Here is a 27,919-nt window from a genome sequence, read left to right on the forward strand (position 1 = left end):
ACTTCTCATGAAATCTCCTTGTATCTCTATGTCATAGCAAGGTGAAACAAACAAATGAATTCCTTGAGTCTCATCCTGAGACTGAGAGGGTCACTCAGCACTCCATTGCTGGGCTGCTATTTGTCCTCATTAAGTGGGAACAAGGAGAGAGGCTTACTGTGTATGGTACCTCTATGGTACTGTGATTTCCCATCTTCTTCCTCCCATCATGTAGTTCATAATTGCAAGGGAAATCAGGTAATTTCACTGAATTAACAGGTGAGCTTCCCTGTTTCAGGGGACAGATGTGATGAGATTTATTGTGTTCCCAACTCTGTTTTATGGCAAAAACATTGGATTGTAAGGGCTTGCTCTATGATTGTCAAAGGGATTGCTCTATGATTGTCAAAGGGTTTGGAGCTCATGCCCTCACTCATCACTTAGGTCATGGCACACAGAAGATATTAATGAAGAATGTGAACCATCTGGAAGATGAGGGCAATGAGATTATAAAACTGTACTCCATCCCTGAGAGATTAGAATTGTCAAGCAGTTATTCCACAGATATGACCTTAGGGAAATCACATGCCAAAGATCCTCCTAGGACCCCAGAGTTATCTGATGACTTGAATGACAAATCAGAGATATTGACTTCCAAATATAGATTCCACTGAATACCAGTTTAAGCACTGCAAAGATAACTCACTATCATTAAGATATCCAAACCTTATCTAATTGTTATGTCATGGCTTATATCTTCCACAGGTCTTGGAGCAGAAACCTCTGAAAAGGTTGATACAAAGACAAATTGTGTGTGCCCAGTGCCTGCTTCCCCTGAAGAATTAAATGAACCACTTGCACCATGACATAAACACCCTGAATAAAGTGCCTTATAAACTGCCCATTGGTGGTGTTCATGAGTACATTCATCACTATCCACCAGTGCTATCTTCAATGATGTCAGTGAGGACACTCTGAGCATTATGGATTTAAGTGTCTTGAGTTTCTGATGGCATTGGGCAGGATGAATTGAAGCCATTCCTTGGAATAAGTGGTCAGACTGATAAGAAAGGGTTAGTTTTTCAGATTCCCTGCAGGTTGGCCACTTGGACAGGCAGTTAGTTGGTCTCCTGCAGAATACCATGAAAACTGGCTACAGATAAGTTACAACCAATACTGGAATAATGTTGAGAGGTGGATCGTGCCAGCAGTTCACCACATCACATATGGTAGTAAATTATTTAGTTCTCTGCCATTCCTTCCCCTTGTCTAATTCTCCCATTTCTCATGGATTTCTCAGATTTCCATATTGCACTCACTAACCTGTATCCACTCATATATGAGGGATTTCTAGCCTCTTTACAGCAATTATTCTGTTGTCCTGCTTGGGTAAACCTACTCACTTGTGGTATAGCCTAGACCCTGCAAACCTAATATATGTTGATCTGAACAAAAAGGACATAAAGCCTAGACAGCATGAGAAGGAGTGTTTGAGCTCTCAATTCTGACTTGGTAGAATAGGGCTGCTGCTTCCAGGTCACAAGGACGTTGGATCCTCAGGGGAGGAGATACTGAATCTCTGTGTATGAATCCAAAATGCAATATGTAATGGAGGACCTAAAAACCAACTACTGCTCCAATCTCTGTGAAATTCCACTAATTACACAATTCTAAAAGATTTGGCATGTGCACTGTCTAGCCATTCCCCCTCATTTAAACTAGAGCAGGATAACTCAGAAGGTGTTAGAGCCCTCCTCCTCACTGCTATTCAGTACCACTTTTACGTGCCACGACTTTAGCATTATTTTTGTACTCATTATTTCTCCAGCCTATGTTATACATTTCCAATTATTTTACCTTGTTTCTATTATTGTAAATCAAAACCAACACCTCCTAAAAGTTTAATGCTATTGGGCCAAAGGTAAAGCTGGGGGATAGAATCTGTGGGGATGGTCAGAGTAGAGACTAATGACGTAAGGTGGCAACCATAGATCCCGTAGTTCAGAAAGAAAGCCACAGGAGAATTAACTATCTTTTTTCAGGAAGAGGAAACTTCCAGACCCTAGGGATTAAGGGTTCTGTGGGAGATTGATTGGGGTTTGGACATCTGTTGCAGCATAAATATAAACTTTCCTTTGTAGGCATGACAAATACAATGAAGTCTGAATATTGCTGTAATCTGACCCTAAAAGAATCATGGTAATGGCTAATACAGGCGGTGCTGCTCAAGGCTGGGTTCTGGGTGCCAGGCACTAGAAATGAGGGATAGGAAGTCTGAGAAATAGTTGAAACAAGAAACTCCTGAAATAGGGTGGAAGCTGTGAGGAACAGAAGAGCATAAGGTAGGTATTGTTTAAATATTTTTGGTAGGGGTAAAGTCTCTTACTTTGTTTCTCAATTTCAGTATTTTCTAAGTATAGCTCAAACAGGGTATTTAAAAATAAAGTACATTCTTTTGTTTTTGTTCTCACTATCCAGATTTTTTAGAGTAAATTTTGATAGAAATTTCTATAGAAAACTTGAGAAAGCCCTCAGAAATAAGTACTTCATCTGTCCATCTTACCTGAGTCTCAACTGAGCTGAGGGGCTTCGGGAACCTTCCAAACAGAAGCACCTCACTCCAACTTACCACACCACCCATGGACCGTAGAAAAAGAGGAAAATAAACTGAGGAGGAAGAGTTCAATTTCCTTCTTTACTCCTCACACACCTACTACCTGATGCCCCAGAGAGAGAGTCCCCAGCTTTCCTAAAACCCTATTTCACAGCCTTATCAGAGAAGAGCAATTACCACTTTCAGTTCATGGCCCACAGGGCTGAAGGAGCCTCCTTTTCAGATTCAAAGCCAAGTATCATCCCATCTCTCAAACGTATTTAATGTTGATGGTTGCCAGAGGGGAGAGGGATGCGGGGGGATGAGCAAAATGGGTGAAGGGGAGTAGGAGATACAGGCTTCCAGTTATGGGATGAATAAGTCACAGGAAGAAAAAGCACAGAATAGAGAATATAGTCAATGATACTGCAATAGCGGTGGAAGGGGACAAGTGGTAGCTACACTTGTGATGAATATAGACGTTAGACACTTAAAACTAAGGTAACATTGTGTGTCAACAACACTCAAATAAAAAACATATTTAATGTTCATTATTAACTTTACACTAAATCACCCCAGTATTGTATTCATTTATCTGCTTAATATCACTTTGTTAGAGGGAACTTCCCTCATGATAAATTTAAATAGACACCAACTTCATTAGCATCCAATCATCAGGCGTTGTTTTTCTTTAAGTCACTTGTCTATTATATGTACCTGGCATCTATATGAACATGCACATATATGACATCTATACATATGAATGTACATATATGACATCTATACATGTAAATGTACACCCACACACACTTATTTTTTGTTTTTTTGGATATTGTCTGTCTCATCCCCCAAACCATAATATTATATAATCAGATTTTCTCAGATATGTTCGCTAGACTTAGCAGAATTATTAATATTTCTTAATATCTGAATGAATCCATACTTTAAAGGCTGGCATACAATCTCCCTCACGGTTTCCTGTTGATCACCACTCCAAGTTTATTGTATTCTTTTAATGGATGTGGTTTGACTTTTTAAATATTTAATAACTTGTTTTCTCTGCAGTTCCAAAATAACAGAGAGAGATGTCCCCCTCAAATGATACCACGTTCCACCCCTCCTATTTTCTCCTGCTGGGAGTTCCGGGCCTTGAAGAGATGCACCTCTGGATTGGGTTTCCTTTTTGTTCTGTGTATTTGATTGCCCTTGTGGGGAACATCACTATCTTGTGTGTAATCAAGAATGAACACAGTCTTCATCAGCCTATGTTTTACTTCTTGGCTATGTTAGCCTCCGTTGATCTGGGCCTGTCCACATCCACTATCCCCAAAATGTTGGGCATATTCTGGTTTAATTTCAAGGAGATTAGCTTTGAGGGCTGTGTCACCCAGATGTTCTTCATTCATATATTCACTGCCATGGAGACGGTTGTGTTGGTGGCGATGGCCTTTGATCGCCATGTTGCCATCTGCAATCCTCTGAGATATAGCCTGATTCTCACAAATAGGATGATTGGTCTCATCCTTGTTGTGCTGTTTGGCGTCAATTTCATTTTGATTATCCCTCTGGTGTTTCTCATCTTGAGGCTTCCCTTCTGTGGACACCATATAATCCCTCACACATACTGCGAGCACATGGGAATTGCACGGCTGGCCTGTGCCAATATAAAAGTAAACATGATATTTGGATTAATTCTTATATCAATGGTGTTTGTTGATGTTGTTCTGATTGTCATCTCCTACGTGAGAATACTCCGAGCTGTCTTCTGCCTTCCTTCTCAGGACGCCAGACTCAAAGCACTTAATACGTGTGGCTCCCATATCTGTGTTATTCTAGCCTTCTTCACTCCAGCCTTTTTCTCCTTCTTGACCCACCGGTTTGGTAGGAATGTTCCCGTATACATTCACATTCTCCTGGCCAATCCATATGTTGTCGTTCCACCTGCCCTCAATCCTGTCATCTATGGAGTGAGGACTAAGCAGATTCGGGAAAAGGTTTCAAGTATCTTTCTGAAAAATGACTGGCATAACTGTCTCAGAGATAATTCACTAATCTCGGGGAAAGAGATTGTGTTTCTCAACTACGGAATCTTGCAACAGAAAAAGGACTGGGATCTTAGTATTACTTCATTCATAATTTCCCTAGATATCCCATCTAGAACATATAGTAGGATTAATGTCAAAACAATCACTGTGAAAATTTATGGAATACATAAAGTTTTGGACAACTTAGTTATAAGATTTTATTACTTTCCTGTATAATCTTTACAGAGCAGGTCTTACAGAAAGGACTATGTGGAATGAAATGGTTTTTATTTGCAAATAGTTAACTCTGGTGGCCACATTACCAAATTTATATATATCTCTAAATCAAGGACTACAGGTCCTTAATACTTGTGACAGATTCTTTCATTCCTTTCTTAATTGTTTTTATCCATAATTTTATTGATATTTTATTATCTGCCAGAAACTGATAAGTCATAAAAATATAAACATAAAAATGTATGTGACATTTCAAGGTCTTATAGAAAGAAGAATTTGGAGAAATTTTCCCCCTGACTGACTCTGTGTGGAATCTTCCCAGGCTCATCACATCTATGCCGATCTCCCATAATTGTCTTACTGTTCAAAGTGAACCAGTCTGTCTTTAGATGTATGCATCTTCAATACTGCAAAACTTAAAGAAATATAAATATATTTATATCTCTTTCTCGCTCTAATGGTAAAGGGGGACTTCATAGAAGCATCAGTATAATGAGGAATTTAAGATGCTCAGGAATGAACACCTCTAAATGGGTGAATTCCTAAACATGTCAATTACATTCTTGAAGATCAAATCTAAAGCCATAGATAGTAACTACTCTTGGATTCACAAACTTTAGTTATTCATTCATGCATTATTTATTAAATACTTTACCCAGCACTTTTTAATTTGCACTTCCTCCTTGTGGCTTATCAGATGAATCTGAGTATCCTATCCACATTTTATAGTCTTTGATCAATGATATGTATTTGGCCAATGTTTACCTCATGGTGTCTTGCTACGCATATAGTAGGTGCTTAATAATTTTTTATTTTAAGAAAATTTATCTTCCAAAGAAGACATACAGATGGCCAACAGGTACATGAAAATTTGCTTAGCATAAATAATCATCAGGGAAATACACATCAAAACGATAGTGAAGTAGGGGCGCCTGGGTGGCTCAATTGGTTGAATGTCTGACTCTTGGTTTCAGCTCAGGTCATGATCTCCTGGGTCGTGGGATCAAGCCCCACATCAGGCTCCATTCTCAGCAGGGATTCTCAGCTTGGGGATTCTCTCCCTCTACCCTTCTTGTGCTCATGCTCTCTCTCTCTCTCAAATAGATAAATAAAATCTAAAAAAAAAATTACAGTGAGATATCACCCCACACTTGTTAGAATGACTATTATCAAAAAGACAAGAAATAACAAGTGTTGGTGAATATATGGAGAAAAGGGAACCCTTTTGCTCTTTTGGTGAGCATGTAACTTTGTGTAGCCCCTATGAGAACAGTATGGAGTTTCCTCAAGAAATTAAAAACAGACTACCATGTGATCCAGAAATCCCAATTCTTGGTATTTATCTGAAGGAAAGGAAAATGCTAACTGGAAAAGATATCTGCATCCCCATGTTTATTGCAACATTACTGACAATAGCCTTATGTAGCAAACTATATGTTCATCCATGGATGAGTAGATAAAGAAAATGTGGTACACACAGGAATACTATTTAGCCATAAAAAAACAAGAAAATCTTGTCATTCGTGGCAATACAGATGGACCTTGACAGCATCATGCTGAGTGAAATAAGTGAAAGAAAGAAAAACAAATACTGTATGATCTCACTTATATATAGACTCTAAAAAAACAAACAACAAAACAAAAAGAACACATAGATATAGAGAACAGACTGTTGGATGCCAGAGGTGGGGGAGTGAGTGAAATGGGAGAAGGGGGCCAAAAGTACAAACTTCCAGTTATAAAATAAATAAGTCATGGGGATGTGATGTACAACACAGGGACTATAGTCAATAACATTGTATTATATATTTGAAAGGTGCTAAATGAGTAGATCTTACAAGAAAAAAATCACAAGAAAAAAAAGTACAACCATGTGATGAACTAAACTTATTGTGGGATCACTTCACAATATACTCAAATATTGAAGCATTATGTTGCTCACCTGAAACTAATAAAATGTATATGTCAATTATATCTCAATAAAAGATTTAAAAGATATTAACAAAAATTATCAAGTACAACATACACATAGTAAAATGAAAGAATCTTACACATACCACTTTATGGATTTTTATGAATGCACAAACTATGTAAGGAATACCATTCTTAAAAGTTTCTAAGTCCCTTTCCAGGGTCTGGGACTAGCTACCCTTCCCCAAGCTCAAAGTACCCCTCTAAGAGCCTTCCTGTTTCTCCACTTTAGGACACTCCCTTTTGGGACACTTCCTAACCCAATATTCTGCATTAATGGTGTTGTACAGATGCCCAAAGAACTCCAGAGGTAATGCCTATAGTTTCCCAAGGCCTTTTGAATGATCTCTATTCTAGTGTGATGGCCAGGAGAGCAGATTGCTCCACTGGGTGTACAGTATTTATTTCAGGGACTGCTAAAGGCCAGTCTACAAGAACAGTGCTGGCATGCTGATTTAGAGTGGTTCAAATTGTATATGTGGTCAGAGGCCCCATAGAAAGTATTTGCTGAGTACTTGCACACCTTGTGGGCCACCCAGAACCTATGTAACTGCTGCTCAGATGAAAATACGTGGCACTACCAACAACCCAGAAGAAGACTTCATGCCCCTACCAGTGAATAACTTCCAGAGTTCATCATTTTTTATATCTACGACTATAGATTGGATACTTTATGACTTTAATATTAATTAATATTAATATTAATTAAATCATGTGATATATCTTTTGTGATCGCTTACTTCACTCAAATTATGTCTGTGAGATTAATTCATATGATTGGATTTAACTGTAGCTTGTTACTTTTTGTCGTTGGATAGTATTCCTCTTCATAAATGTACCCAATGTAATTATTAATTGTGGATGGACATTGGAGTTTTATCTCATTTTTGACTATTTTGAATAAAGTTGTTATTATTATTTCTCTACATGTTGTTTGGAGACATCTGCCATCAGTAATAATTCCTTTGTATGACTGTTGAGTGATTGGGAGAATAGTTCACCAGTTACAAAGAAGCCAATTGCTGTATATCCTCATCAGCACTAGGGGTTTGGTATGTGTGTTGGTGTAAGGGTGGGCATGTATGGCGGCACCTGGGTGGCACAGCGGTTAAGCGTCTGCCTTCGGCTCAGGGCGTGATCCTGGCGTTATGGGATCGAGCCCCACATCAGGCTTCTCTGCTATGAGCCTGCTTCTTCCTCTCCCACTCCCCCTGCTTGTGTTCCCTCTCTCGCTGGCTGTCTCTATCTCTGTCAAATACATAAAATAAAATCTTTAAAAAAAAAAAAAGGGTGGGCATGTATGTTTATGTTTATTTGTTGCCATTATTTGTTAACTTCAGGTAATGCTATTGTGATGTGGCTTTAATATACATCACCTTACCACTAATGATGTTGTAAAAACTATAGCTATTGGCCATTTGGTTGTTCTCTTTAGTGGAACACGATTTTATTTAAAGTCTGTGCTCATCTCTTTAAAATTGTATTATCTTTTCCTTAGGAAGTTGTAAATCTTCTTTTTATAGTCTTTGTATAAATCCTTTCTCAGATATATATCCTGCAAATATCTGCTCCCGCTATATGGATTGACTTTTCACTCTTTATGTGGTATTTTTTGAGGAATACAAGTTTTCATGTTCAATAAAATCAAATTTATTAATATTTTACATTAAAGTTATTGCTCTTTGTGTGCTGTTGAAGAAATCTTTGTTGAACTCATTAACATGAAGATATTCTTTCATATTCTTCAATATTCTTTTTATTCAGTATTTTTTTATTTAAATTCCAGTTAGCATGCAGCATAATATTAGTTTCAGGTGTACAATAGAGTGATGCAACACTTCCATACATCCAGTGCTCATCACCAAATTCACTCCTTTTAAAAATAAATATACATATTTCTTATTTTGATGAAGTCCTTACAGTCATAGTAGGGACTTTGTAAGTCAGGTGATCAATGGATCTTCAAAATCATCCTGTGGTTATTTCCCCAGTTACAGATGCATAATTGGAATATACTCAGCAACCAGCAGAATCCCTCTTGCTCCATGAAAGTGGGTCTTTGTTCTATACAAGCCTTCGACTGATTGGGTAAGGCCCACACATTTTATGGAGGTCCCAGTTTTTGCTATGTAACCAGTAAGATTTAAAACAACAACAACAACAACTCTCATTAATTTTGTGTGTTGGCCTAGGTGAAACAAAGGTATCTTTCCACATTTTTAGTGGTTCACAACAAAGATAAAGTTCATTCTGCACAATTGAGAAAAGGTCCTATGAATTGTGGCTGAATTTTTTTGGATCTTTGTATGTTTACCTGTTCTATTTCTTGTTCCTGCTGTATTTTACCTTAACCTTACTTAAAGCCAAAAATGAGTATACTTCATGAAGCCCCATGAATCCTTTCAAATATTTTTGGCTGTAGTTGCTGTAATTGCTATTTCAAAACTTATAAAAATGGAGTATACAATGATGTCTATGGTGTTTTATTGACTATTTTCTTCCCTGTGGTTACATGATTAAGGAAGTCAACTGTGCCAAGGGAGAAATAAAATTGGTGTTTGATTTCTTTAATTGTTGCTCCTGGAACCACACCTTATGGCTTGTCTTGTCGGTCCCATTACAGCTATGATAGTTCTTGGCAGTTCAGCATTCCTCCACCATAATCAGTAAACTTTGTTCAGAGACTAATTAATAGTGCTCGGGAAAAAAAAAAATAGTACTTGAGTTGCACTAAGACTTTATCCTTGGATCCTGATTTTAATATGAGCTCCAGAAATAAGTGACCCGTATTTATTTAACAATAATGTTTACAGTTAGTTAGGAACAATATCTACTATGTCAATGTATCTCTAATTTGATATTGCACATAAATGAGGAAATATCGTGTTTAACATCGTATACTGGAAAGCATTTACTCTATAAAAGCTTAAGAACACTTGCCTCTTTTATGGATGAAAAGGGAAAAGATTTGAAGACTCTTTCCGAATCAAGTGTTCAGAGTCAAACTTCCTTAAAAAGGAAGATTGTCACCACCCGCTCTCGGATCTGCTTGGTTCTCACTCCATAAATAATGGGGTTAAGAGCAGGAGGGATGATCACATATAAATTAGCCAGGAGGATGTGGATATAACGTGGAATATTGTGTCCAAATCGATGTGTCATAAAGGAGAAAAATGCTGGAGTGAAAAAAGCTAAGATGACACATCCATGGGAACCACAGGTATTAAGAGCTTTAAGCCTGGCCTCCCAGGAGGGGAGTCTGAAGACAGCGTGCAGAATCTTCACATAGGAGATAGCAATCAAAACAACATCCAAAAGTATCATAGAGATGAGGATTAATCCAAACACTATATTGACCTTTATGCTGACACAGGCCAGGCGGGCAATGCCCATGTGCTCACAGTAGGTATGGGGTATAATATTATGTCCACAGAACGAAAGCCTTAGAAGGAGAAACACAAGCGGAAACACTAAAGCAAAATTTTTCAACATTCCTACTCCAGCAATAATACAAATAGTTCTGTTGGTGAGGATTGTGTTGTATCGTAGAGGGTGGCAAATGGCTACGTAACGATCAAAAGCCATGGCTACAAGCATGAATGTTTCAAAGCCTGTAAACAGGTGTATGAAAAACATCTGAGCTAAGCATCCTCCAAAGTCAATCTCACTGAGGCCAAACCAGAAAATGCTCAGCATCTTGGGAATAGTGGCAGTGGAGAGGCCCAGGTCAGTGAAAGCCAACATGGCCAATAAGTAGAACATGGGTTGGTGAAGGCTGTGCTCAGTCTGGATCACAAACAGGATGATGACATTCCCCAGGAGGGCAATCAGATACACTGTACCAAAGGGGACACCCAGCCAGAACTGCGTATTTTCCAGTCCTGGGATTCCCAAAAGCAGGAAGGATGAGGGCTGAATACATGAGGTATTGGCTGGAGACATACTGGCAAAGGCTTCTAATGGTCACACTCTCCTCATTTGAAGGAATCTTTAGTTCTTTGTAAGGTTTCCCAATGCCTCATCAATATTGCTAATACTGAATAAGAACAAAAAAGGATGTAATTACTGTATTTCCTCTAGGAATACAGAAGATCATGTTTTCCCTCATACTTTCGTTGATACGTACATATGACAAATGAAGAATATTCCGCAAGAAATGAAAGGATATTTACGTATTGGATGAGATCATCTAAATTAATTTTAGTGAGAACACTGACTAAGCCAGTGGAAATAAGTTTCTATTTTAGGCTCTAACTTTTAAAAATATTTAATTATAGATTGGGAGAAGATATACACATTGATAGCCCAGTGATAATAGACTATAATCTGTGAGTACTGACAATATTATAGATTTCAGAAGCATCTTTTAAAATCATTTGTTTAAAAACAAACCAAAAGCAGAAACATACCCATAAATACAGAAAACAAACTTACGGTTGCCAGAGGGCAGGGATATGGGAGAATGGACAAAATGGATGAAGGGCGGTAGGAGATACAGGCTTCTAGTTACAGAATGATTAACTCACAGGGATGAAAAAGTTAGAGCAGAGGGAATATAGTCAATGGTACTATAATTGTGTTGTATGGTGACAGATGGTAAGCATGGCATAATGTATCAACTTGTCAAATCACTATGTTGTACACCTGAAACTAATGTAACATTGTGTATCAACTATACTTCCAAAAAATTAATAATAATAATAAAGTTAAATATCATCTGTTTAACTGAAAATATGAGTCCAATATATTCCTCTATGCATTTCCACTTACAACCAATGGACTTTTATTTCTGCTACTTAATATGGCCTATCTTTCTTCTTCAACTTGTTTATAAATAGCTTGCATCAAAATCTAAGCATATTTTTTGCTTTTTCTAAATTTGTGTTACTTTTGCATCAAGGGATGAAAACATTTGCTTCATTTTTTGAAACAAAGACCTTGCTTTATGAGGCCACAGAGTTCACAAAATTCAAGGTAACATAATTAATCTTAGATATAAAACCACCATTTTTAGAAAGATTGACTGAGGCTTAAAGCACTGACTGAACCATTCAGGCTCCGTATTTATTATGTCCCCTATTTCTCGTAGCAGACAAGTTGGCTTCCCTTCACTTCTAAACAATCCATACCATTTCCAACTTTGTCCCTAAATGTGAATTCATTATTATTGTCATTGCTTTTAGGAGGGAGAGGACAACTACAGAATAGTGTTATATAAGCATTTAATATTATTTATTTCAATTTCACAAAGAAATTTCAGACAAATTATACCACTTGCTACTCACATCAACCACATGGGAAAAACAGGACAGATACTGGCTCCTGAATCAGTTGATTTCTTTTATGTCCGGATCACAGGAGCTCGTCTCCATCCTCAAAATGACTGCTTGGTTGCAGTCACCAGCTCTGTGACCTCCTGGTAGTCCTAGGATTCTACCCAAATGCACGTATTTATGGAGTTTTCCTATAGTATCAAGCATTTAGCCCTTTATTCGATTTCTTGAGCTACTTGCCCTTATCATCAGCATCCCGAATTTCCTCCCCATTTCCTCTTCTTCATTCTCAACTACTTCTTGCATATTTTCTAACATAATTGTTCTAAATTTATATTTCTAAAGAACTGGGAACAAAAGATGAATGTATTCTTAATTATAACCAATAAAGAACAGCCCTTTGAAGAGTATGAAATAGCATTAATATGAGACATGACCTCCTCCTAAAATCCAAGGAAGTTAGGATGCTACACAATATACTATGCACTTGAGATCATAGACAATCAAAGTAGATTTTAAGAATAAAAGAGAAATGCCCTGTGAAAGAAAAAAGAGGAAGATGAAATCTCTGAAAGTGGTAATGTACCTGTAGGAGAGATCCTCAAGACAGGTGTGAGGAAAAGAGAGGAGGAACCAACATCATCCTCCAGTTAATCCTCCACATTTTCCTAAGTTACCCACTCGCAAAAAGGCCTTCACTGAACTCAGTGTATTGGCTGATAACAGTCTCTCCTAAGACCCTCTTATTCTACCCATAGCTCTCTGCGTGTCTACTTAATGTCGGAGTTCCCACCGAATTGTAAGCTTCAGGCAGACTTGCAGAGGAGGCCAGTGAGCACTTTTTCATCATTATTTCTCTAGCACAATATCTGGCAGATGGCTGCCACTCAAAACATTCGTAAATGAAAGACTGGACAAGTAGGTAATTGTTAATTCTACTCCTCATCAAAAGTCCTCATGGTAGGAGGACAGGAACAGAAATCACACAGTTTATGTGGCAGTTAAGGATAGAGAAATGAGACTCAAACCCATGATCCTTATAAGGAAACTGTGAATGTACACATTAAGTCCTTGATCAGAGGCCTTCCTGACAAGGGGTCTATTAATGGGCCTCTGGTGCAGCAGAGGGAGAATACAAGGCATTGTAGGGAAGGCTTAGCAATAGCAGGCGGTGCAACAATCAGAAATAGGCAGTAATGTGTAACTGATAGATTTATGTACATCTTATTTTTCTCATGGAAACCCTTGACTCTTGTCCTGCTCTACGGTATTAATGAAATATCAATAGAAAAGTTCCATAGTAGTGCATGTTCCAAAATCTGAGTTATTCGATCTTTTACAATGCCAACTTGTTTTCACATAAAATCATTATTTACTCTATACTAGAGTGCCTAAATAAGTAGAATCTTTCAAGGGCCAAAAGGATGAGGGCAGAGACTTGTGAAATCTGTAATCAAAGCCTCAGACTTGCAAGGGAATTTAGGAGGCCTCATGTAGGAAAAATAGACTAGGACAAGAGATAGAAAAGGAATGGCTTAAAGACAGCCTCATTCTGCATGCCCACCTATCCAAAAGACGCTTATGCCCTCTATCCAGATCTTTATCCATGTGGAGAATGAACAACAAAAGCTCAAGAACTGTGTTAAAACCAAAACCACATTCCATCAGGTATTCTGCAGTGCTGCGTAAAGGGAGAGCCCTCGCTGAGAGCAGAATTGTTCCTTTGCACACCACTGAGCAGGACTCGTTCAGGAGCAATGGCCATCTGCCAGATTCGTATCAACCCAAATGAGACCCACCCTCCCAATCCAGACCAAACAGGCAGGTGCAGAGCTAAATAAACACATACATGTTCATGATGTGGGGAAGGAAAGATCATCTTAGTTGTACCAAACTAGGCCCGGTGTTAGGAAAAGAGTAAAAGACGGACTGGAAGAGTTAGAGTAATGAGTGAGTGAGTTCTGCTGATAGGAAAGTGATGTCTTTAAATAAATTTATCATTTTTTTCAATTGTTTTGCATTTTTATCTATAGCTTATGTATGTAATGCTAAGAGTGCTTGATAATAGGGAAGACTAAAGCAAGAGTGAATATGTATATAAACATGTAGCCATATAGAATGCATACATCAGAATGGAAAAGCCCCTTGTAATTTTAAGAGGCTGCATACGGTTTGGAACTGAAGGTATTAAACAATTGCTTTCGTCACCCTTAGTGACAATGAAATAAAAATAGAAAATGTATTAATTTGATTTGGGAAAAATTTGAGAATGTCAAATTTTTGGATATAAAATACAAAAGAAATTCTGAAGTAAGGAATCACATGATAAAGTTCAGTAGAATTAGGCTACCAGAGAGTTAGAAATGGGAAGGAAAGGAAGAGAGAGAGAAGAGGAAAGACAGAATGGGGAGGGGGAGAGGGAAATGAGGCAAAACAGAACAGAGTGGGAAAAAGAAAACAGAAGGGAGGGAAAGAAATGTAGTAATACCTCAATAAAATAAGTTGTTCGCTTAGGTTTTTTAAATTTTCCTTATCATTAAAGGAGGTGTGCTTGTTGTGAAAAAAAAATGATAAAACACTAAAATATGCAAAATTATCTGAAATTCTACCAATTAGAAATTTAATATAAAATATTTTACTTTATGTCTTCCAAATTAATATTTGTATCATATATAAATGTGTATCATCAATTTAATGAGGGAATTTAATCAACAGACCAAGCTCAAACCTTCCCGGCCTATATGTTTGAACACATAGAGCAGTCAAGCCTGTAACCAACTCACCAGCTTCGGAAAGTGCCAATATTGAAAGAATCTACAATCCTGACCAATAACTGCTCCAAGCATGTCTTAGCATTGTAACTGGGGTTCAAGGAGAAAAGTTTATACTGAGATTGAAAATCCTCTCCCTGAAGGAGAGTAGCTGCTCTTCTGGGGTCACATGGGACGAGGACATGAACAATGAATTCGCAAGTTCTCACCATTGGTTTATGGGCAGAAAAAAGCGCAGGGGCAACAGAATCTCTTGGGACTTTCAAGTTTCTTCCCTTAGCTTCCCAATTTGAAAGAATTTCTCATTCTCTAACAACCCACTCTTTCTAATTATTCTCTTGCCATCGGTCCCACAAGAATAATATCTGAGCCAAACTATAATTTCTCCAACTCATTACCCATGACTGTTCTATACTCTAATGATTGTGACATTCTTTTCCAGCAAATATCATTTACTTGATCTAGAAATTAGGTTAGCCACTGAGCACTTATTTAAAACTATGTGGTCAGTAATGTTTTGCATCTGTAAATCTTTACCCCAAGAAGCTGATATTCTGGTTGCATAGTTAATACTAACCACATATGAACATGCAAATAACTAAGTTTTAACATTTATGGGGCCAACTTCAGAACTACAGCAATTCAGGAAACCGGTGAGTTTTCTAGGCTTCCTAACTCAGTTTCCTTTAGGAGAGGCTTAGAAGGTGGCACGATAAAAACTGAACAGCAAAATAGAAACATACATCGTTTGAGGACATCACAGAAAGATTAGGTATTGTGTGTAGCCTGGATACGAATACAATCATGAGAGACTGGTTTTCTTCTGAGAGAGAAAAGAGCAGTTCTAGTATCTGTCAGCTGATAGCTGTCCTGGCACAAACATCTTGATTGATGATGTCCACTTGATAGAAACCATTTCACTAAGCACGAGCACCTTGAGAGCATCTGCTCCTGAAAAACATCCCCTAACAAGTCCAAATCCAATATCCAGCCCTTCCTTGAACACTCTTACTGAAACCCCTGACATTTCACCCCTGCATGTGGTGTCCCCTGTTACAGCAGGTGATGAATCCTCCTTTTTTAAAAACTGTAATCGTATTCCTGGTGATTGTTGGCTAGAGAGCGTTGATACTCCCTGTGTATAAGACTGTCAGTTGGTCCACAGGCTCACCAGTAATTGGCATTCTCAGGATTCTTTCATCTGAAGAGGTTCTAGTGCTGCCTCATTGTGTTTTAGTGTACATTTCCCTGAAGTCCAGTGATGCTGAGCATCTTTCTATGTATTTATTTGCCATCCATATAATTTTCTTTGGTGAAGTGCCTGTTCAAATCATTTGCCCACGTTTTAAATTGGGTCGTTTCCTTATTATTGAGTTTGGAAGTTCTTTATGTATTCTGGATACAAGTCTTTCACGACATATGTGTTTTGCACATGTTGTCTCCTGCTCTGTTACTTGTTTTTTCCTTCCCTAAACAGTGGCTTTTAAAGAACAACAACAACAAAAATTATTTATTAAGGTATTGGTTTAATTCCAGTATAGTTAACATACAGTGTTATATTAGTGTCAGGTGTACAATATAGTGATTCAACCCTTCCATACAATACCCAGTGCTCATTACAGCAAGTGCCCTCCTTAATCCCCATCACCTATTTCACCCGTCCCCCCACCCACCTCCCCTCTGGTAACCATCAGTTTGTTCTTTACAGTTTAGAGTCTGTTTCTTGGTTTGTCTCTCTCTCTCTCTTTTTCCTTTGCTCATGTGTAATTTATTTCTTAAATTCCACATATGAGTGAAATTTATGGTATTTGTTTTTCTCTGACTAATTTCACTTAGCATAATACTCTCTAGCTTCATCTGTGTTGTTGCACATGGCAAGATTTCATTATTTTTTATGGCTGAATAATAATCCATAGTATATATATTTACCACATCTTCTTTATCCATTCATCTCTCAGTGGACATTTGGGCTGCTTCCATCATTTGGCTATTGTAGTTAATACCGCTATAAATATTAGGGTGCATGTATGCCTTAGAGTTAGTGTTTTTGTGCTCTTTGCATAAATACTCATAGTGAGATTACTAGATCATAGGGAAGTTCTATGTTTAACTTTTTGGGGAACCTCCATCCTTTTCCCACAGTGGCTGCCAAGTAGGTTTAGAGGGAACATACCTCAACATAATAAAGGCCTTAGATGAAAAACCCAGAGTGAACATCATACTCAATGGGGAAAAACTGAAAGCTTTTCCCCTAAAGTCAGGAACAAAACAAGGATGTCCATTTTCATTACTTTTATTCAACATGGTACTGGAAGCCCTAGCCACAGCAATCACACAACAAAAAGAAATAAAAGGCATCCAAATTGGTAAGAAAGAAGTAATATTTTCACTATTTGCACATGATATAATACTATACATAGAGAACCCTAAAGACTCCACCAAAACCCTACTAGAACTGATCAATGAATTCAGTAAGGTAGTAGGAAATAAAATCAGTATATGAAAATCTGTTGCATTTCTATATACTAATAATGAAGCGGCAGAAAGTGAAATTAAGAAAACAATCCCACTTAACAATTGTGCCAAAAATAATAAAGTACATAGGAATAAACCTAACCAAAGAGGTTAAAGACCTGTACTCTGAAAACTATGAAACACCAATGAAGGAAATGGAAGATGACACAAAGAAATGAAAAGACATTCCATGCTCATGGATTGGAAGAGCAAATATTGTTAAAAGATCCATACTACTCAAAGTAATCTACAGATTTAATGCAATTTCTATCAAAATACCACCAACATTTTTCACAGAACTGGAACAAACAGTTTTAAAATTTGTATGGAACCACAAAAGACCCCAAATAGCTAAAGCAATCTTGAAAAAGAAAAACAAAGCTGGAGGCATCACAATTCCAGACTTCAAGTTATACTACAAAGCTGTAGTAATCAAAACAGTATGGTATTGGCACAAAAACAGACACATAGATCAATAAAACAGAATAGAAAAACCAGAAATAAACCCACAATTATATGGTCAACTAATCTTCAACAGATGAGGAATGAATATACAATGGGAAAAAGAGTCTCATCAATGAAGGGTGTTGGGAAAACTGGAGAGCTACATGCAAAAGAATGAACCAGATCACTGTCTTTCACCATACACAAAAATAAATTCAAAATGGATTAAAGACCTAAATGTGAGGTGAGACCTGAAACCATAAATCCTAGAAAAGAGCATAGGCAGTAATTTCTCTGACATAGGGCATAGCAACGTTTTTCTGGATCTGTCTTCTGAAGCAAGGGAAACGAAAGCAAAAGTAACCACAATTCTGATTTCTAACACTTGCCTACAAGGAAGCAAAAGATTAGCAGCACACCTGGAACCATTTTTTCTCTTCCACCCTTGTGGCCCAGGAAAAACAATTGATCTAGTTAATTTCCCTTATAAGTATAATAACTAGACATCCTGGTAAGGATAAGTCATTGGTATTGGTTTATGTGAATCTGATTTGACACGTCAGTCCTTGTGTTAGCACTCTTATTCTTGAAATTAAATCAACATGTGTATAGATGTAGATACATGTGTGTATGTTTTTTCTATCCGGCTCATTTGTTGTTTATACTCCTAGTTTGTTCATTCTCATTGGTACATAGTATTTCTCTGTATAAATATATCACACCTTCTTTATGCATTCTAGTATTAATGTACATTTGAGCTGTCTCATTTAGTGTTACATATGGTGCTTCTGTGATCATTGATGTACGTATCTCCAAATGAATTTATGTAATGCTTTTGCTGGGTATATTCCTAGAAATGAAATTTTGAGGTCATGGGATATGCACATGACTAGCTTTTTGTGATACTGCCAGTTTTCTAAATTGATTTTACCAATTTACCTTCTCACTAGCAATGTCTCAGGATTCTAGTTGCTCTACATACCTGATGCTGCTTAACATTTTTAATTTTATCCATTCTGGTCAATACATAGTGGAAGTGCTTGGTGATTTCAAATGTATTTTCCTTATGTCTAAGGAGGTAGACCATCTTTTCATATTCACTGGAAATACAGATATCCTCCTTTATGAAGTCCTCATACAAGTCCATTGTTAATTTTTCTATGTGGTGGTATTCCTTTTTCTTATCTATTTATAGGAGTCTTCTATATATTCTATAATACAAGTCATCTGGTTTTCCTATTTTCTCTGTTAATGGTGTATTTGATGAAAGATATTCTTAATTTAAATATACACTGACTAGTCAATATGTTCCCAATATTGTTAGTATACCAATATGTCTGTACTTGTGTCTTATTTTAGAATCTTTCCTTATTATAAGGTTCTGAAAATATTTTCTCCTTTTTTTTCCCCTAGAAGCTGTATTTTTCTTTTCAAGTTTATATCTACAATTCACTTGGGAAGGATTTTTTGTGTGATGTGGGATAAACATCAAGATTCATTACTTTTTCATATGACTCTCCAATTGATCCAGTACCTTTTATTGATAATATCTTTTGTCGTTGTAGTGCCATGTTATGTCTGTCATAATTCAAGCAAATATGTATCTGGGGGTCTGCTTCTAGACTCTGTGCAGCTTCATTGGACTGGTTTTCTACAATTGCAACAAAAGCACACCATCCAATTACTATAGCTTTGTTATAGGTCTTTTCTATAGCTTAAGAGCAGATCTTGTGTTCTGACAGAATAAGTCTTCCAACTTTGTTCTTCAGGAAAAACTTAGCTAATCTTGGCTAAACACATATATATTTGGACTGTTTCTGGTCCATGAGTATGATATCATTCCAGATACTCATGATTACGCTGAGGTAACACCCATCCTCTCCCAAATTTCAGTGTGTTAAAGACGTAAAGATTTAATTCTTGTTTATGCTACACAACTAATAGAGGCTTTGGGGGTGGAGACTCTATTGTAGTCACTCAAGGATCTATTGTGATGAAGGCATCAGAATTTTATGACCTGGCATATTAACAAAACCTTTCAGGGTACACAAGAGTAGGGGGAGAGAAATGGAGAAGCATATAATCACTCTTAAATGTTTCCTTTCAGAATTGATACATGTCCGGTCACTTTTATAAATATTTTATTTGCCACACCAAGTCCCGTGGCCAAGTTTAACTGAAGAGTTTGGACACATGTAATCCTCCCACATTCGTGGAAGAAAAAGAAAGCTGGAAATGTCAGCGAACACTAGTAATGTCTAACCTAGGGGTGCCAAGCAAATATTTTTAATTTTAACTTTCCAATTACTAAAAACCATATTTGCAAGCTATAGATTCTTCCTCAAAAATCTCCACAAACTGTTTTTCGTACTGAGATTATTTCATCCAAAGGTCCAAGTTGCTATAGATAATGTTATTAATTTTTACATTTACTTAAGTCTAAATATGATATCATTTTTGTTAGTGCACCAATAGATAAGCTCTCTGTTGTCTATCTGGATGATTAAAGCTTTGTTACTTTATCTAGAGTTAGAGGCTTTGACTATACAGGCTAGCGTGACAATTACTTTGATGTCTCTTTATTCAATTGCCCTTTTGTGTTCTTTTGATCTACTAGAGTTTCTAAGTACAAAAATTTAACTGTAGTATATGAATTTTGCTAACAAATATTGTATATGAATTCTATGCTGTCCCATTTACAATATTTTTGCTAGAACTAACTACAAGATTTTAGAAGGCAATATCTAATTTTTTTCTCTGACATTTTCTGATCATGCAGTGAAATGTCCATGCTCATAAAGTGATGAAAACTCAGAAGTCTTAAATGAAGTAAAAGAGAACATAACTCTGGCAGACTCTCTTGAATGTAGTTTCAAATAATATCTCCTCAAAAATCAGAAGAGCAGCACCTGGAGGCTCAGTTAGTTAAGCCTCCGACTTGACTTTGGCTGAGATCATGATCTCAGGGTCATGAGATGGAGCCCCACCTGTGGGCTCCACACTCAGTGGGGTGTCTACCAGGGATTCTCTCTCCCTCTCCCTCTGCCCCTTCCCACCGTGCACTTTCTCTCCCTCTCTCTCTCTCGAAAAAAAAAAAAATCAAAATAAAACAAACAAAAAACAAAATCTCCTTTACGACTAGGTCAATAATTTTCCATATGACTATTTTAGAAATTGAAAAAAAGTCAAATACATTTCTAGTTTTGTGTGGCTATTTTTAATATATTAGCCCAACATTTGAAATATTTATTTAATATTATTACGAAGATTCTACAAAGCACCTTCCAATTAAAAGTTAATATGTAATCCTATAGCATAATGTTCTTTGCCTTAATACCCTAACTGCCATCATGGGTTTCTTACAATATAGGATTCTGTCTTTCTATCTATCACCAAACAGCCACATATAATTTAGCACATGCAGAAGTTAATGAATATTCACTTAATGAATGTGTTTCACAACTATGTACCATTATTCCCTGCTCTATTTCATTTCTAAATGCATGCCTTCTATTTCTCTAGATACCTGGAGCCAAAATCTCAATCATAATTTTTTATGGAGAATTTTTTCATCCACAGTTTACTTATGTGAAAATGCATATATTAAGAGTGACCACATCATAGAATTCACATAAGAAATAGGTGTGTAAATGTAAGTAGATTATTTAGAACAGTAAATGCTAATGAGTTCAATAATGTCATTGTTATTATTTTGAGAATTTTGCCACCAAAATTATCTACAATCCCTGAACAAATTTCATTCTGTTGCTTTCATATATCTTCTGATGATTCAGAAACTGGTATAACTCTAAAACCACCTGACTTAAGAATGTACTCCTCACTAACAGCTGAATTTTCAGACGAATCATTTAGGATCCTAAGTATCAAACCCTCATCTGAAAACTTGTGAATATAGTAATGACTTTATAGGACTACCTTGATTATCAAATAGTATAAATATAAGCATTTTGTAAAAGATGCAATCCTTAAAAATTATAATATTATCACCAACAAATTTATTATTATCTGTAAACTCAAGGATTACAGAAAAATGCTATTTCTGTTTATATTCATCTTTGTTACTTCTATTTTTTTAGACAATAACCTCCTTCTAATGAGCAAATGGAGCAAATATGAACTGTAATTCTAGGAATAGGAATGGTTAACGGTCTTTAAAAAAAAAATCCTCAAAACCCGCTCCCTAATCTGCTTGGTCCTGACCCCATAGATTACAGGATTCAGGGCTGGTGGAACAACCACATATAGATTGGCTAAAAGGATATGGATATACTGGGGTATATTATGGCCAAAACGGTGTGTCAAGAAAGAGAAAAATGCTGGTGTGAAAAAAGCTAAGATAACACCAATGTGGGAGCCACAGGTGTTGAGAGCTTTACACCGGGCTTCCCAGGAGGGCAGGCAGAAGACAGCGTGGAGGATCCTGACATAGGACAGAGTAATAAGAAGCACATCCGATAGTAAAATAGACATATCCCCAAGACCAAATATTACATTGACTTTGATGCTGGCACAGGCCAGACGGGCAATGCCCATGTGTTCACAGTAGGTATGAGGGATGACATGGTGGCCACAGAAGGGCAGCCTCAGGAGAAGAAACACCAGTGGGGTCACCATGCATAGACTCCGCAGGATAGCAATGCCTCCAATGATGCTGATGATTCTGCTGGTGAGGATCATGGTGTACCGAAGGGGTTTACAAATGGCAATGTAGCGGTCAAAGGCCATGGCCACCAACACAACGCTCTCCATGCCAGTGAAGAAGTGGATGAAGAACATCTGCAAAAGGCAGCTTTCAAAAGATATATCCCTGAGTCTGAACCAGAAGATGCCCAGCATTTTGGGGATGGTGGCTGTGGACAAGCCCAGGTCGATGGAGTCCAACATGGCCAGGAAGTAGTACATGGGCTCATGGAGACTATGTTCAGTCTGGATCACAAACAAGACAGCAACATTCCCCAGGAGTGCAATAAGATATACAAAGAAAAAGGGAAATCCAATCCAGAAGTGCACACCTTCCAGCCCTGGGATACCCAGGAGGAGGAATGAAGAAGGATGGAACTGGGTGTCATTAAGAATGGACATTGTCTCTGTCACTGTTGGTGACTGCATATAACAGTGTTAGATGTCAACTTCCCAGTAGTGATTCTTGTTCCACTTCTGTCTTTTTCCTGACCCCTGGTTAAATGTAAAATCAGTTTGTAATATTCATATTCTCCCATTTCTTCCAATGTTATCAAAACTCTTCTGCCATCCTTACCTGAACATCAGAGGGCTCCAGGAATAGAGCCAATCTCTCTATTCCCCAGATCACTCCCATATATCAAAGACTGAACAAGAGAGGGAAGAAGAATATACATCTATCAGGTAAGGAGTAGGACTAATACAGGTTTTTGTTCTTTGTATCTCATGGTGTTACAAACACTGCATTTAATTTATATGAAAAATAGACTGGTGATGGGTAGTAAGGAGGGCACGTATTGCATGGTGCACTGGGTGTTATACGCAACTAATGAATCATCGAACCTTGCATCAGAAGCCAGGGATGTACTGTATGGTGACGAACATAATGTAATAAAAAAACATTTTAAAAAATAATAATAATAATTTTAAAAAAATGCTTTACCACATGTAATTCAACCCATACTCTTCTTGGGGAATTTGAGGACCATTTAGTGTGTGTGTGTGAGTATGTTCATGTATATGTATATTATGCATATGTATATACATACATATGAATGTGTATGTAAATATACATATTTGCATGTGTATATATATATATATGTGTGTGTATTTGACTATGCATATATCTCTGTTTGATTCTGAAACAGAGATAACAAATTTACTTTTGTTTATTCATGCCCTTGAAACTACTTCACACATACAAATTCTCAGGGAGAAAAAAATTTGTTAAATGAATAAGTCAGAAGTTAGTCATAACAACAACCAGCAAGCCCCAAATGATTAGTAACATAATCTCTATCTTAACTAAGTCTTCCAAAAGTCAATCCATAAAATTTCAAATTAATTTAAGAAGCTGTTTTGGGATGTCTAATCAGGGATATTTAAAGGGTTTTTAATTTTTTGAGCTCTAGCTTATTCAAATCCTATCTATTCTTTTTTATACGAGGAAAAGAGAGTATTATTTTGGATACCCTTGAAATTAGAATCCAACAAACTGTCCTCTATCCCAGATCTTGATGTTTTCTGGTATTTCTTTAAGGACTAAATAAAAAGGAATTTATTAAGAGATTTGTTATATAGTAACTAGCTTGAGTACCAAAATGTTGCAGTTTTTTATCCTGAATTAATATTTTAAGAAAACAGGAAGAGTTCTCTATTGGGTAACTTCTTGAGATAAAACTATTTTGAAAACAACTTGAAAATGGTAGATGCTGAGGATCGGTGGCTGGAAAATGGGGGAGTTCATACTTGAGTAGTACTCATCAGAGATAGATATACAAAAAAACCATCACAGCCTCTAGCTAAGAAAGTGGTCCATGTGAGAGGCCTGGTAGAAGTGGCAGAAAGAAGGGATAAATTAGGATAGAAATTTAGATGGAAAATTTGAATAAGACCTGACCGATGCTTTCACAGTGGAGTGAGGGAAATATAAATGAAAAAATGAAAACTGAATAAAATGTTGCATTATGGTAGAAAAATACAGCAAATGCTATTGTTATGAATAGGACAAAAGAAACTCCATGGAGAAGGTAAATGGATCAAGGGCAACTTTGTGCACAGGACAAGCAAAGGAAGTTTATTCTAGGTAGAGAGAAATACATATATGTTTTGAGAACATAATAATCAAAACATAATAATAAACATAATAATCGAAATTATTACTGGCCCTGCCTCATAGGGTGAGTTCATTGGTTTGCCATTTAAGACTTGGGCTCTGTGGCTCTTTTTGCAACCTTTTCCACATTCTGGAGATTAATGGTTCTATCTTTAAATAAAAAGCATCTGGGTCACTTGAGCAAAGTAGAGCATGAGGTTGTAGAATTATTATGTTTTTACATCCAAAGAAGAAAGCTAATCTCATTCTCACTTCTGATTTTCCAGGACCATTAACTTCCTACAAGTTGGTACCCTCCTGAGTGTTTCAACAGCCACATTTCCAAATCAGTTAACCAACCAGTCACTTATTCATTCCTTCACTATATGCTGATCTTTTCTATCAATGTATATTCACATATCCCTAAATCTTCGCCAGGTACGGCAATGAGACGCCAGGTACGGCAATGAGACGAGGCCCCAGACTCTCCCCCTGGGGACCATGATTTCTAATGTCCTGAAATGAATTATACCAGACATTTTCTCAGTTCTGTGTCATGTTACTCATTACTTTACCATATTCCACAGCCTCCACCTACCCACTCACCTTTCCCCACACACATAAACACCATTTCATGTCCTGTAAATGATAAGGAAAGGAGGAATGATTCTTTATTCCAGTGTTTTGCAACCAGCAGCCATTTTCTCCCTAGGGTATAGTTGGCAATGCCTGCAAATATTTCTGACTGTCAGAACTTGAGGGAAGTGCTACCAGCGTCCAATGGGTAGGTGCCAGAGATGCTGTTTAACACCCCACACTGCACAGAACAGCCCCCCTCCCAGAACAAAGAATGATCTGACCCAAAACGTCAGTAGTGCCACGGCTGAGAAACTCTGCTGTACACCTTTTTATCTTCTTATGCCTAATTCCAAGTCCCACAGCATATGATACTCTAAAATAACAAGAACGACCCATGTGCTATCGCCTTTCTTAGCTACTTTCTCATCCTGGTCTTGGGCCCTCTTCAAAATAAAGCAAAACAAAATGGAACAAACCCTACCAGCATTCAGTTATGCTTCATGATGTTTCATCCATGAATTCCATTGTTAAAAACATACCCGTCTATCTAATTTATTAGGACTGACAATGTATCAGTTACCGAGAACACATGGTCCTTGATCTCTTGATGTTCGCATTTGGTCCCTAGTACATAAGGTAAGAAAAAGTAGCTGAGCTGATTCAGAGTTTTCTTCTGCATGTGACCTGGGGCGGCATGTGTAGGACTATAAACACAAAGAGAAATATGTACACGTAGGAATGTCTGCGGCCATTATAGTTTATGGGTGTAAAATTTGTAATACCCAAAGCTTGTCTGTGTATTCACTTTCTCCTTTTTCCTGTATTTATGTATTTCCTGTATTTATCTGTATTATGTGCTTACTTTCCTCCCTGCTCCCTATTCTGGGTGAGCATGAACTCATTCCCTATTTCTCATGCTATTTCCCACAGCCCCCCAAGGGCAATACAGCCTTACCTTGCTTTCCAAATGTCTCTGAGAGGATGGATTTTGGAAACATTGTCTGGCATTTCTCTGGGTCCCCACTTTTCTAGGCAAGGAAGAGGCATTTATATTGATGCAGCTGCCGTCCTTCCAGTGGGATCGGGCTGTAGTCTCCCTGGATTCTTGGCATCAACTGTGATATTCACTGGAGAGTTCTAAGAGACCTTCCCACCTTCACTGGAACTATGGAGCAAGAGTCATCTATTCTTTCCTTTCCAATGAGATTCAGTATCTTTTCTGCTTTCCAAATTTAAAGTCTAAGCTCCTGATTAATACCTGAACTGTTAAGATGTCAGCTGCCTTCTTCAATGACATGTTCCATCAGTCTTCCCTGGCTCTTTTGGTTCTACATCATCTGTATTATAGCTTAAATCTGATGTGCCCGTAGTTCCTTTGTCCCACTTCTCATGACCTATTTTGGTGAAAGACCTGACAAAGCAACAAAGATATGAGGAGACGAGATCTGGGAAAGAAGGAAGCTCAATAAGGTGAGCCCGACTTCTTACTCATCATTACCCCACTAGTTGTTTAATGATTACAGGAGCAGGGAAAAGGGCCGATGACCAGGGCGGAGGAAAGCCACTCAGACACAAGGAAACTTACAGAGCTTAGCTTCATACAAGAGTGTTAACTGAGCCCATCCAACCACTTTCCTAGCCTGGGCTCCAGACATTAAAGTGAAGAAACTAGCTTAGGGTCACCTACTCCACCTGTTGCAGTTCTTTAAAGGACTTTTATCCGTTTCAGCTACCTCATCTGATACTCTGTTTTATAGAGAAAATAAAGAAGTTTCCCTAGTACTTTTTTTTCTGAATTCCTGACCTATAAAATCTGTGAACATAATAAAATATATAATCTGTTGACTTCATACCATTAAGTTTCAGGATAATTTATACACAAGAATAGAAAAACCAAGAGAAAAATGGCTACTTTTAACCAAGTTCCATCTTATTAACACCCCAAAACATGTGTCATTGGTTTGAGGGCTGTGCACAGGGAGGAAGATTGATGGGCCTTAAGAAGACTTCTAGTGAAGGCAGAAGAAAAGTGAGGAAGACAGAATTGAAAGCTTGGTAAGAAGGATCTTTTCTATATAGAGATATAAAATTTAGCCAAACTGTTGCATTCGGTAAAATGGAAAATAGAAAATATGTATAAAGAACTGGTGGATTGTGCCAAAGAGACTTCCAGGCAGAATGACAGAAGGGCCAGCTGGTTTCTTTTAGCTATATATATAATAAAATTTGAATAGAGAGAGAAGAGTTAAAGATGGGATTATTTGGTTTTCAAACAAAATTTAGAGAAAATATAAATGTACTGGTTTTTATTTTTTTTAGTTTTATTTAAATAAAATTAGCTAATATTTTTTCATTATGTTCAGTTAGCCAACATATAGTACATCATAAGTTTCTGTTGTAGTGTTCAATGATTTATTAGTTGTTTATAACACCCAGTGCTCATCCCAACATGTGCTTTCCTTAATACCCATCACCCGGTCACCCCTCTCCCTTCTGTAACCCTCAGTTTGTTTCTTGGAGTCCAGAGTCTCTCATGATTCATCTCCCTCTCTGATTTTTTCCCATTCAGTTTTCCCTCCCTTCTCCTGTGGTCCTCTGCTCTATTATTTGTGTTCCACATATGAATGAAACCATATGGTAATTGTCTTTCTCTGCTTGGCTTATTTCACTTAGCATAATCCCCTCCAGTTCCATCCATGTAGATGCAAATGGTGGGCATTCATCTTTTCTGATGGCTG

At 37.4% G+C, this 27,919-nt stretch overlaps 3 protein-coding genes across 3 annotated transcripts; 1 reads left to right on the top strand and 2 right to left on the bottom strand.

The window, feature by feature from the left end:
* The first annotated feature begins 3,657 nt into the window (after positions 1 to 3,657).
* Positions 3,658 to 4,833, top strand: LOC103680083 (olfactory receptor 52E4-like). Its single transcript, XM_008709623.1, has one exon. The coding sequence runs from the start codon at positions 3,658 to 3,660 to the stop codon at positions 4,831 to 4,833; it is 1,176 nt and encodes a 391-aa protein (XP_008707845.1).
* Positions 4,834 to 9,804: 4,971 nt separating this feature from the next.
* Positions 9,805 to 10,746, bottom strand: LOC103680036 (olfactory receptor 52E8-like). Its single transcript, XM_008709562.1, has one exon. It carries the CDS (start codon positions 10,744 to 10,746, stop codon positions 9,805 to 9,807), a length of 942 nt encoding a protein of 313 aa, XP_008707784.1.
* Positions 10,747 to 21,952: 11,206 nt separating this feature from the next.
* Positions 21,953 to 22,915, bottom strand: LOC103680082 (olfactory receptor 52E8-like). Its single transcript, XM_008709622.2, has one exon. It carries the CDS (start codon positions 22,907 to 22,909, stop codon positions 21,953 to 21,955), a length of 957 nt encoding a protein of 318 aa, XP_008707844.2. The 5' UTR covers positions 22,910 to 22,915.
* Positions 22,916 to 27,919: the final 5,004 nt, after the last annotated feature.

The sequence above is a fragment of the Ursus maritimus genome, unplaced genomic scaffold, assembly GCF_017311325.1.
Source record: "Ursus maritimus isolate PB19 unplaced genomic scaffold, ASM1731132v1 scaffold_16, whole genome shotgun sequence".
Classification (NCBI taxonomy): Eukaryota; Metazoa; Chordata; class Mammalia; order Carnivora; family Ursidae; genus Ursus; species Ursus maritimus.